Genomic DNA, 10607 nt, shown 5'->3' on the forward strand with positions numbered 1-10607 from the left:
CGACAGCATCTCTGACATCGACACAATCCAATTTAAGATTTTTTAATCATCTTATCTTTAAAATATTTCTTATTCGGAAGTCGTCTCAATTCATTCATGTGACAGACAACCGAGGCTTGAATTTTGGCCGGAAGGGTAGAAATGTAAATAAGGAAAATGTGAAGGGCATTTTCGTAAAACGTTGTTGTATCGTACAAGTGTACTACGTGCCTCACAGTACAACAAACCAAGCAAAAATTAGCTCCGAGGCGTTAAAACGGCCCCATATCCTTACTAACCCCAACAAGAAACTCTCCCGCTTTCCCAATCTCACCGATTCCGTTGATTCGTTGCAGAGAGCGAAGATGATGCACATGACCTTCTACTGGAGCAACCAGGTGACGCTCCTGATCGATTCATGGCGGACAAATTCATGGCTAAGTTATTCCCTCTCCTTGCTCGCTTGCTTCATCGTTTCCGTTTTCTACCAGTATTTGGAGAGCTATCGCATCCGTTTGAAGCTTCTTTCATGTCGGAAGCCGTCGCCATCGGAGATCGATGTTCCTCTCCTTCGATCTAAAGTGGCTGGTAAGTGGACGGTTGTGAAATTTGCAGAATCTCTGTTTTTCGGAGTCAACTCGGCGATAGGTTACCTTCTGATGCTCGCGGTCATGTCCTTTAATGGCGGAGTTTTCGTTGCGATTGTGTTAGGGCTTGCGTTTGGTTATTTGGCGTTTAGGAGTGATGATGAGGATTTCAGTGTTAGCGTTGAAAATCCTTGTGCCTGTGCTTAGTTCTTCCTCAGTATCGCGAATCAGATGAAAGCTGAATGAAAAGTAATTGCTGAATCTGCTCCTTTCAGATACGAATCGGTTTCTTGCATTGTCTTATTAGATCTGTTTCTTTTCATTTCTTGCTAAATTGATTGGCCGTTTACTTCAATTTCTGCAGATCTGTTTGGATGTTTTATGATTAGATAATTTGTGCATAAACGGAGTAAAATATTGTGATTCGTCTATTCGTCTGTCAAATTGTGGAAAATTTCAATTAGGGGGAGAAACTCTACTGGTTGATTATGATCCTTATTTTGTTTTTTGTTGATGAATTTCGATTTGCAGTTTGACAGATAAGATAGCAGAAAATGGCTCCATAAATCCTTAGCTTTTGATTTCAATTTCAATGTATAAAGCCCATCATCATTCTATCTTCTTGGGATGGGAAACAGAATAAAGGTAGCTAAAATAATACCACTCTTCCGAGATTGGCAGTTTCCAAACCATTTATAGGTTAGCAAACAATAAACAAATAAACAACTATAGTAACTTATTATCCGAGTATGAAGTATTGGTACCTAGCGGCATTTTGAAGCAAAGTTAATTTTGATAGTGATAAAGAGTATCTTCGACTTCTAGGATCATAGCAACATGTCTTATAAGGAGTATGTTCGATTGTCAAGATCATAGCAACATGTCTTATAAAGGGTATGTTCAACTTCTAGGATCATAGCAACATGTCTTATAAGGTGTATGTTCAACTTCTAGGATCATAGCAACATGTCTTATAAGGTGTATGTTCAACTTCTAGGATCATAGCAACATGTCTTATAAGGTGTATGTTTAACTTCTAGGATCATAGCAACATATCTTAAAAGGAGTATGTTCCGTTGCTAGGATCATAGCAGCACGTCCTGGAAGGAGTACGTTCTGTTGCTAGGATCATAGCAGCACGTCCTGGAAGGAGTACGTTCCGTTGCTAGGATCATAGCAGCACGTCCTGTAAGGAGTACGTTCCGTTGCTAGGATCATAGCAGCACGTCCTGTAAGGAGTACGTTCCGTTACTAGGATCATAGCAGCATGTCTTGTAAGGAGTACGTTCCGTTGCTAGGATCATAGCAGAATGTCCTGTAAGGAGTACGTTCCGTTATTAGGATCATAGCAGCATGTCTTGTAAGGAGTACGTTCCGTTGCTAGGATCATAGCAGAATGTCCTGTAAGGAGTACGTTCCGTTATTAGGATCATAGCAGCATGTCTTGTAAGGAGTACGTTCCGTTGCTAGGATCATAGCAGAATGTCCTGTAAGGAGTACGTTCCGTTGCTAGGATCATAGCTAGCAACATGTCCTATAAGGAGTGCGTTCCGTTGCTAGGATCATAGCAGCATGTACTATAAGGAGTACGTTCCGTTGCTAGGATCATAGCAGCACGTCCTGTAAGGAGTACGTTCCGTTGCTAGGATCATAGCAGCACGTCCTGTAAGGAGTACGTTCCGTTGCTAGGATCATAGCAGCACGTCCTGTTAGGAGTACGTTCCGTTACTAGGATCATAGCAGCACGTCCTGTAAAGAGTATGTTTCGTTGCTAGGATCATAGCAGCATGTCCTGTAAGGAGTACGTTTCGTTGCTAGGATCATAGCTAGCAACATGTCCTGTAAGGAGTACGTTCCGTTGCTAGGATCATAGCTAGCAACATGTCCTGTAAGGAGTATGTTCCAGTGCTAGGATCATAGCAACATGTCTCGTAAGGAGCATGTTCCAGTGCTAGGACGGATTCCGAATGGCATAATTGTCCAATTTCTTACTTGATCTTCAAACAAACAAAGAAGACTGACTCCTCCTTCTCTGACTCCTCCTTCTCCTACTCTTCCTTCTCCTTTAGGATAGGATCGTCATTGGTCCTTCTTTCACTAATGATTTCATTAGATCACAAGTCACAATTTGATAGTCACGAGGGACCAGACTTTCTATCGCTTGCTTTTCACTCTCAAGACAATGGTCTCTCTTCTATAAATAGAAACATATCATAGAAACATGTCTTATAAGGAGCATGTTCCACTGCTGGGATGGAAGCAACATGTCTTGTAAGGAGCATGTTCCACTATGACCACGACGATAGTGACAATGTGCATACTCAACCATTCGGATCATAGTTGGATTCTTCTTCTTTACCTTAAATTTTAAAGATACTTGTTTAATGATATATAGTCGGGTTGATGTACATATACTTCTTTTTATTCAAATTCGTTAAATAATAATAATAATAATAATAATAATTTATATGAAATAAAAGACACTAGGTGAATACATTCCAAAGACCAAAAAAATAATAATAACAATAATAATAATTTACTCTGCGTTTTACCGGTCCAGCTGATGTCAGCCAGAACACCAGGAATTTGCTTACGTCATCTGTGCCACATAGGTGTGGACGTCATAACTAATGGGCCGAAGGCCCAGCCTGTAATTGCTTCAATTCATGGGTGGATAGTTTTTATAAATGCTTCACCAATTCACACAAATAAATTTAAAAGTTAAAAAAACAAATAACATAATTTATAATTAAGATTCCTTTACTTATTTGTATATATAATATTGAAAAGAAAATTCCTAAATATTTAGTAGTTATTGTTGAAATTATTTTATAAAAAGGAAACTATTAGAATTAAACACGGTTCAACCCGGATACTATCTCCACACGTTTCAAGGTCGCGCTAAATTCAATTATCATTTTCGCGAAATTCTCCGTTTGATTTTATAGGGATTGGTACAGATACCCTACCAAAATTTTGTTGGATCATATTTTATGCATGAAAAAAACTCAATAAAATTGTCGGATCAATCCACATGACTTTTTTTTTTTTTTTTTTTTTTTTTTTTTTTGTGTATATATAGAGTCGAGGATTAGAGATGTCTACAAAGCGAGACAAGGACGAGAAACCTTCTCGATCAGCCAAATTATCAATTTATTTTTGCGAGATCAAGTTCCTCTCGAAACTTTTATTTATTTTTTATTTTTAACATTAGTCCTTAAAAACAAATTAATTCATAATTTTCACTTTTTATTATAAATATTAATTATATATATATAACATACTAACAAATTTAATAATATTTCACAAAAAAAAAAAAAATGTCAATCATTTCTAAAATTAAAATTTTAATATTATATCATAATCTTCGCCATAAATTTAAATATGATAAACATAGTCGGAAAATAAAAAACAACAATAAAGTACTATATATGTAAAATAGTATTAGATTGAGGACAAAAAAAAATATAATTTTTATTCCCGACCCCATTTATCTAATGGAGAGAAATTTCTTCTCGTTCATATTTAAAACAGGTTAAATGGTGATTTATACTAAGGATGAGAATATAATATCGATCGGTTCCGTTAATACTGATAACCTATCAATATTTGTAAAATAGTAAAAGTTTTGATATATATATGGTAGCGGGGCGGAGAATTATACGAGAACGGAAAAAATAATTTTCATTTCCAGTCCTATTTATCTATTGGAGAGAAATTTCTTTTCGAGAATATAATCTTGCGCGATTTAATTAACGAGATTTGACATTTAATTGACACGTGGATGACACTTGGATATATATAGCATACCGGTCGAAAATGATTGTCTCCACATGTCCAGTACTCCATTCAACTGTCCTCTCATCTGTCGCTTTCAATACGCTCACGTCATCAATGAGTCATCTCCTCCGCCGCAAACGCTTCCACCGCCCATGCTCGCCGCCGTCCATTCCTCGCTGACCGCCTCACTATTTCTTTGACTTCCCCAATTTTCTACAATCATTTAAATCATTTCTTTTTTTTTTTTTACTCTTTTATCTACAATAATTCTTTCAAACAAATAATAATAATAATATTAATATATATATATATATATATATATATATATATATATATAGGTTAGTTTTGTAGCGGAGAGTTGTGTGCAGGGATAAAAAATATAATATCTTGTCCCGTTTAGCTAATGGAGAGAAATCTCTCTCCGTTCTGTCTCTCAAATATCTTTTAAATGGGGATTCTCGAGCTCTAATGGGATTAAATAGACATTGTGGTTAAATTAGTATTTTATAATATATTAAAATATAGTAATAATTATCAGATGGACGAGTGAATCTTATTATGTGGTTTTTTCAGACAACTTATCGACTTAAATAAGGTTGAATTGTTCAGACGAGGATGGGACAGTGTCGGTTGAAAGGTCTCTACACCTTACTTCCATTAATGGCTGTTATCTTCCAAAATCTCACTTACTATTAAAGTAGACAGCTTAAAAGTCAAAATTTACAGGCTAAACGTATCGTCTTATGGTCAACCTAAATCTTTATTAGTTAATTACAGTCGAATAACGTCGGATTCACTAACAAAAAAAATAAGGATAAAAGTAGTACCGCTTTGTTCGTATTCATCGAACGTTGCAGTGGCTTCCAAAATTCAAGACAGTATTGAATCATATAAAATAAATAAGACCATATTTTTCAATAGCCTTGTCGGTAAATAAGTTTTTATTAACATTTTAACACTTGAATCCCACCACTAGTAGATATTGTCCGTTTTGACCCGTTACAAATGGTATCAGAGTATATATATATATATATATATATATATATATATATATATATATATATATATATATATCAACAACTTAATTCAAATGAATTTTTTTTAAAAAAATTCATCTTGAGAATGTAACACCGGAAGCCCACCACTAACAGATATTGTCCGTTTTGGCCCGTTACAAATGGTATCAGAGCCAGACATCAGTCGGTGTACTGTTGAGAACATTGGATCCTCAAGGAGAGTGGATTGCGAGATTTCACATCAATTGGAGACGGAAAGAAAACATTTGTTATAAGAGTATGAAAAGATCTTCTTAGTAGACGTGTTTTAAAAAGGGAAGTTCGAAATGAAAGCTCAAAGAAGACAATATCTAGTAGCAGTAGGCTCGTAGGCTCGTAGGCTCGTAGACTCGTAGGGTCGTGTATATATATCAAGGGTAGAATTGGAATTTGAAAAGTTGATTAGGGAATATGGAAGACTTAGGAGAGCCGTTTTGGAAGTTCTTCCAATGATTATAACTTTTGACCCTTAGAACCAATCTTAAATTGGATTCAAATATGAGTCAACCTCGCATTATAGAGCCGTTCTTTCATCTACGTAGTCGGAAGGCCGGCGCAGCCTCCGCCCCTCTGGCCGACGTCCGATCACTCCCCTTTTTCAAAGCTGGTCCTTCCTCATAGACTAACCAAAACCCTAATTACTCCAAATTTGAAACACTTTCTCTACACATTTTTGTCCATTTCACACTCCGAATCAAATATTATCATTGTAGTCCCTAAACTTACAAAAATTAACGTTTCCGTCCTTATCTTATTTTAACAAATTAATTTAAGAGCACGGTTTTAACATTCATTGAGCGGATTTTATATATAAAAACAAAAACTAACATAGCAACTACGGGTGTTCGTGGGTTAAGTTGGGTTAAGTTGCAACATCTTCTTAAACCTAATTCAATTGTTCGGATTGTAAATTTTTTCATCCATAATTTTTTTTGGGTTGAGTTGGTTCGGGTTGTTTGGATCATTTATTCATATTTTATTTTTAGTCAAAGCAAATCGATCGAGCTGATCTATGCTCGGTAAGGGATATAAGGAGCTTAACTCACTAGTTTTAGGGAAACCCACCGGCCAACCCAATCCATAAAATTTTTATTTATTTGAACTTAACCGAACCCAAATAAATTCATAATATAACTCAAATTGAATTGGATTTATTAGATTTTTCTAATTATCGAGTTTTTTTGAACACCTTTAATTCAAAAATAAAAATAAACACTGTTTAGCAATTTCAGAATCTCCCCCTCGAACCACCTATTCTCCCCGGTACGAATAGGCAGGTAAATTTCTCCAATAACCGAGTACTTTTATCTATAAATACGACATATTTCATTAAATCCATAAATTTTATTCCCTACAAGTTCGAGTCTCAACACAAATGTAAGTTCTAACTAATTTCCACTTACACAAAAGAATCAACGGAGTTTTTTTTTTCTTAACAACTTCCACGATAGACCCAAGTCAAGCTAATAGGATATACTCGAACAATTGCCCTACTCGATCAAAATGTCAGGACAAACACGACTTCACTAACGCTAAAACACCACCACTTTCTTAACCGTAAGAGAAAATTCATTCAGAATCAAAGCTCGAAAAATGAATCTATCTCTATATAAAAAATTTGCTGGAGAATAGAGAATTTAAAAATTAATATTTAAACATATTCTAAATATGCCAAGTCAAGAATAGTTTTTCAGTCAAAGATATCTAAATAAATAAATAAATAAATAAATAAATAAATAAATAAATAAATGAAAAGGCATATTTGTTGTAAAAAAAAATTAAATAATTCAAGACAATAATTTATTTTTCTTTAAATTATAAGAAATTAAATTAGAAAGAAAAGAAAAATTGGCAAAACATGTAAAAAAGGCATTAAGCAACGTGGCAAAAATAGGGCGGAAAACACAATAGGAACCGCGTTAGCGACAGTGAACACACACCCTCCGAAGGCGCCACGTGTCATTCCGTTTCAAACGTCCACTTTCAAGTTTGAACAAGTCAAGAAAAACATCCCATATATATATATGCCGAAAAACCCGCCCCCACTCAAAATCATGAACAACAATAATAATCCACCAGAGCTCAGCCAGTCCTCCGCCGCCTCCGCCGCCGGTGACACCAAATACAAAGGTGTACGACGACGGAAATGGGGTAAATGGGTAGCGGAAATCCGCCTCCCTAACAGCCGCGACAGAATATGGCTCGGTTCCTACGACTCACCGGAGAAAGCTGCCCGTGCTTTTGACGCTGCCCTCTTTTGCCTACGTGGCCGACAAGCTAAGTTCAACTTCCCCAACCAACCACTGCCCGACATTCTCGACGCTCACTCCCTCACTGCCCATGAAATCCAACAGCTGGCAGCTAAATTCGCTAATGATTATAATCAACACTCCTCCGGTAGTGCTGACCAAAACAACGCCGCCGTCGACCGTCTCCAAGCTCCTCCCGCCACCTCCGACCAAAACATTGACTGGTCATTCCTCGACAACCTCGACGCCGTTGACTACACTCCAGACACTTCTAATCTCTTCCCACTTTACAACGACGACTTTGATAACATATTAACCAGTGATTTTTACCAATCCCCGAATGACCATTACGACGATGAAGACGGCGCCGCCGCCGCCGCCGGTCAATCGTTTCTCTGGAACTTTTAAACCCATCATTAAAAGAACCCTTTTTTTTAAGATTCCAGGGCTCTTTGATTTCTGGGTATGTTTTGATTGTTTTGATCCTTTTTTTGGGCAAATTTTTATTTTTCAAGCACTGTAGATTGATGAGACGATATAAATATATGAACACAAAATAGTGTTTTTTTTTTTTTTTTTTTTTAAATTTATTTATAGCAAATTTGGTATTCTCTTATCTTCAATTTGTGGTTTAAATTTTTAGACACGTGGGGTTTTTTACATTCAGGAAAAGTCAAGTTTTTCAATCATAATGAAAAGGAGGGGAAACAGGACAGTTGTTCCCCTGAAATACTGTTATGTTCTTCAAATAATTTTCTCGTGTTTTTTTTTTTTTTTTTGTTCTAAAAAATATTTTAAAATTTTCAATAATATTCTTAATTTTTTTAAAATTAAGATTAAAAAAGTAATTTTAATGGTTAATTTTGGAAGTTAACGGTTAAAATTTGTTTCAAACATTTTTAAAATTTTAAAAAGATTAAAAAGTAATTTTAATAAACAGTTAAAATTTGTTTGTTTTAAGAAAGATCTTTGGTTTTTAAAGGTAATATTCTTTGACTTTTAAAAAAAAAGTTTTTACTGTGGGTGTAAAGGTAAAAATAGTTTATTTACATTTTTTTTTACTACAATGAAGCAACTATTTAGGTGTTCGAAGTTTCATAAAGTTTTGAATTTAAGTTGATACAATTATTAGTTTGAGGTTACAAGCGTATATGTATGTGTATATAATATAATATAATATGAGACTCACATTTAATAATGGTAATAATTCAAAATTAAAAAGAAAAAGAAAAGAAAAGAAAATGAAAGTTGTCTCCGTCCCTTTAGTTTTCTATGTTACAACAATTACTTCAGCAATTCGAAACTAGTCGGGGAATACATTTTCTTACTGCTTCAAGTTGATTTTTTTGACTAATCTGATTCGGGTCTGATATGCTCGGACTCATTTTTACCAGTTTCAACTCTTCAAAAGCATTTATTGTTAATTTAATACAAAATTAAGTGAGCCAATTTCTAGAGTTGAATTCTAATTTATGAGTGTGAGACTATTTAGACAAAATTAAATTTCAGAGAGCAGCATTAAACTAGTATCAAATGATCCTTAAGCTAACATGAAGAGATCGTAGTAGTTTCGGCCTAAGTGAACCACGTAAGTAGCTCTACAGTCGGTTTGATTGGAAGAATTGCTTTATGTATGATGACATATGCCCAGTAGTTTCTGCACGTGTCATATGTGTGATATGCTTTGATATGTGATGTTATGTTATGTTATATTACGCTATATGATATGCCAAATAATATTATGGTATAAAGGAAATGTCATATTATGTTATGATATGCTATGACATGCCATGATATGTTTTGAAATAAGAAAATGTATGATGCACAACCTTCGTATACCATGTCTTGGAAGCTATGTTATGGAAATGACGTATAAGAATTATGTACGCATAATTACTAGATTTAATATGTTACGAAAGAATGGACGTTGTCTTGCATCATTTATTATACCACGATGAAAAGTACGTAGATCTCATGCATAATTGTATGTTCACGTGCATCAAGATACTCCCATATTATGATGAGTACAGACACATACCACCATGAGACTGATTATGACCATCATGTTTTCCACGATGCTACGATGACCGCTATTTCCTCCAAGTATCCAGCAACAACCCATCAGTGAGCGCTAGCCCAACCAACCGGCCTAGGGGTGTGCGAGCCTACGTAGTGAGCCGTGTGTAGAGAAGTACTGCGCCGCTTATGGTAGGACCCATCATGTTGCATGTTTTAGCATTTCACGACCGACCCTACTTAGATGAAATGAAAATTAAGCTCCAAAACGTATTAGAATTGAAACGAAAATGACCCGACGGAACCGAACCGAGTGTTTTGTTTCTTATTCTAACCTAGATCAAATTTAGTATGAGTTGGAAAATGAGGGCTCATGAAAGTTGACCAAAGACCCAACAAGGTTTTAGAGTGATGCGTTAAAAACGTGGGGAAAATAATACAGAATGGTTTCATTATCATAAAGGGGTTTGTGTTATTATAAAAGAGATATGATATCACAGTGGGGGATGGAGACTGCAATAGCAAATGAGGTCCAGGCTGGGCGGATAGCTATGCATCACCGCCTGATATTGCCTAGCCTCGCCGTACTGCTATGCGCTGGCCGCCCCCAATGGGTAGCACCGCCCACCTTCCTCCGCCCATACAAACCCTAGCAACCTTTTTCCTTAAACAACCTATACATATATATTGTAACGATGTGACTTTCTCGACGTCGATCGACTCGAGTCGCTACGCCATGCAAGTCTTTGTCATTTTAAAGTTGATAAACGTAATTATTTTTTTTAATCAAAATAAATAAAGTTTGTTCGGAGTTTCCCTTTTAAATATTTGGATATACAAATTTGAACTAAATAATCTTCGTAACGTATATCGAAATGATTGAACTATAAATCCGTTCCGTAACACGTTACAAAATTAATATAACTCACGAGCACCGAAGA

General features: G+C 35.6%; 1 protein-coding gene and 1 pseudogene across 1 annotated transcript; both read left to right on the forward strand.

Moving 5' to 3' along the window:
• Positions 1–250: 250 nt before the first annotated feature.
• Positions 251–1055, forward strand: COPT5 (copper transporter 5). Its single transcript, XM_023689772.2, has one exon. It carries the CDS (start codon positions 345–347, stop codon positions 771–773), a length of 429 nt encoding a protein of 142 aa, XP_023545540.1. The 5' UTR covers positions 251–344; the 3' UTR covers positions 774–1055.
• Positions 1056–7356: 6301 nt separating this feature from the next.
• LOC111806095 (ethylene-responsive transcription factor ERF017 pseudogene) lies at positions 7357–8211 on the forward strand (annotated as a pseudogene).
• The last annotated feature ends 2396 nt before the right edge of the window (positions 8212–10607 follow it).

This window comes from Cucurbita pepo, chromosome 11 (genome assembly GCF_057944985.1).
Source record: "Cucurbita pepo subsp. pepo isolate OVF chromosome 11, ASM5794498v1, whole genome shotgun sequence".
Lineage (NCBI taxonomy): Eukaryota > Viridiplantae > Streptophyta > Magnoliopsida > Cucurbitales > Cucurbitaceae > Cucurbita > Cucurbita pepo.

Excerpts from the sequence above, each read along its gene's own strand:
- COPT5 (XM_023689772.2), top strand. The coding sequence starts at position 345 with ATGATGCACATGACCTTCTACTGGAGCAACCAGGTGACGCTCCTGATC.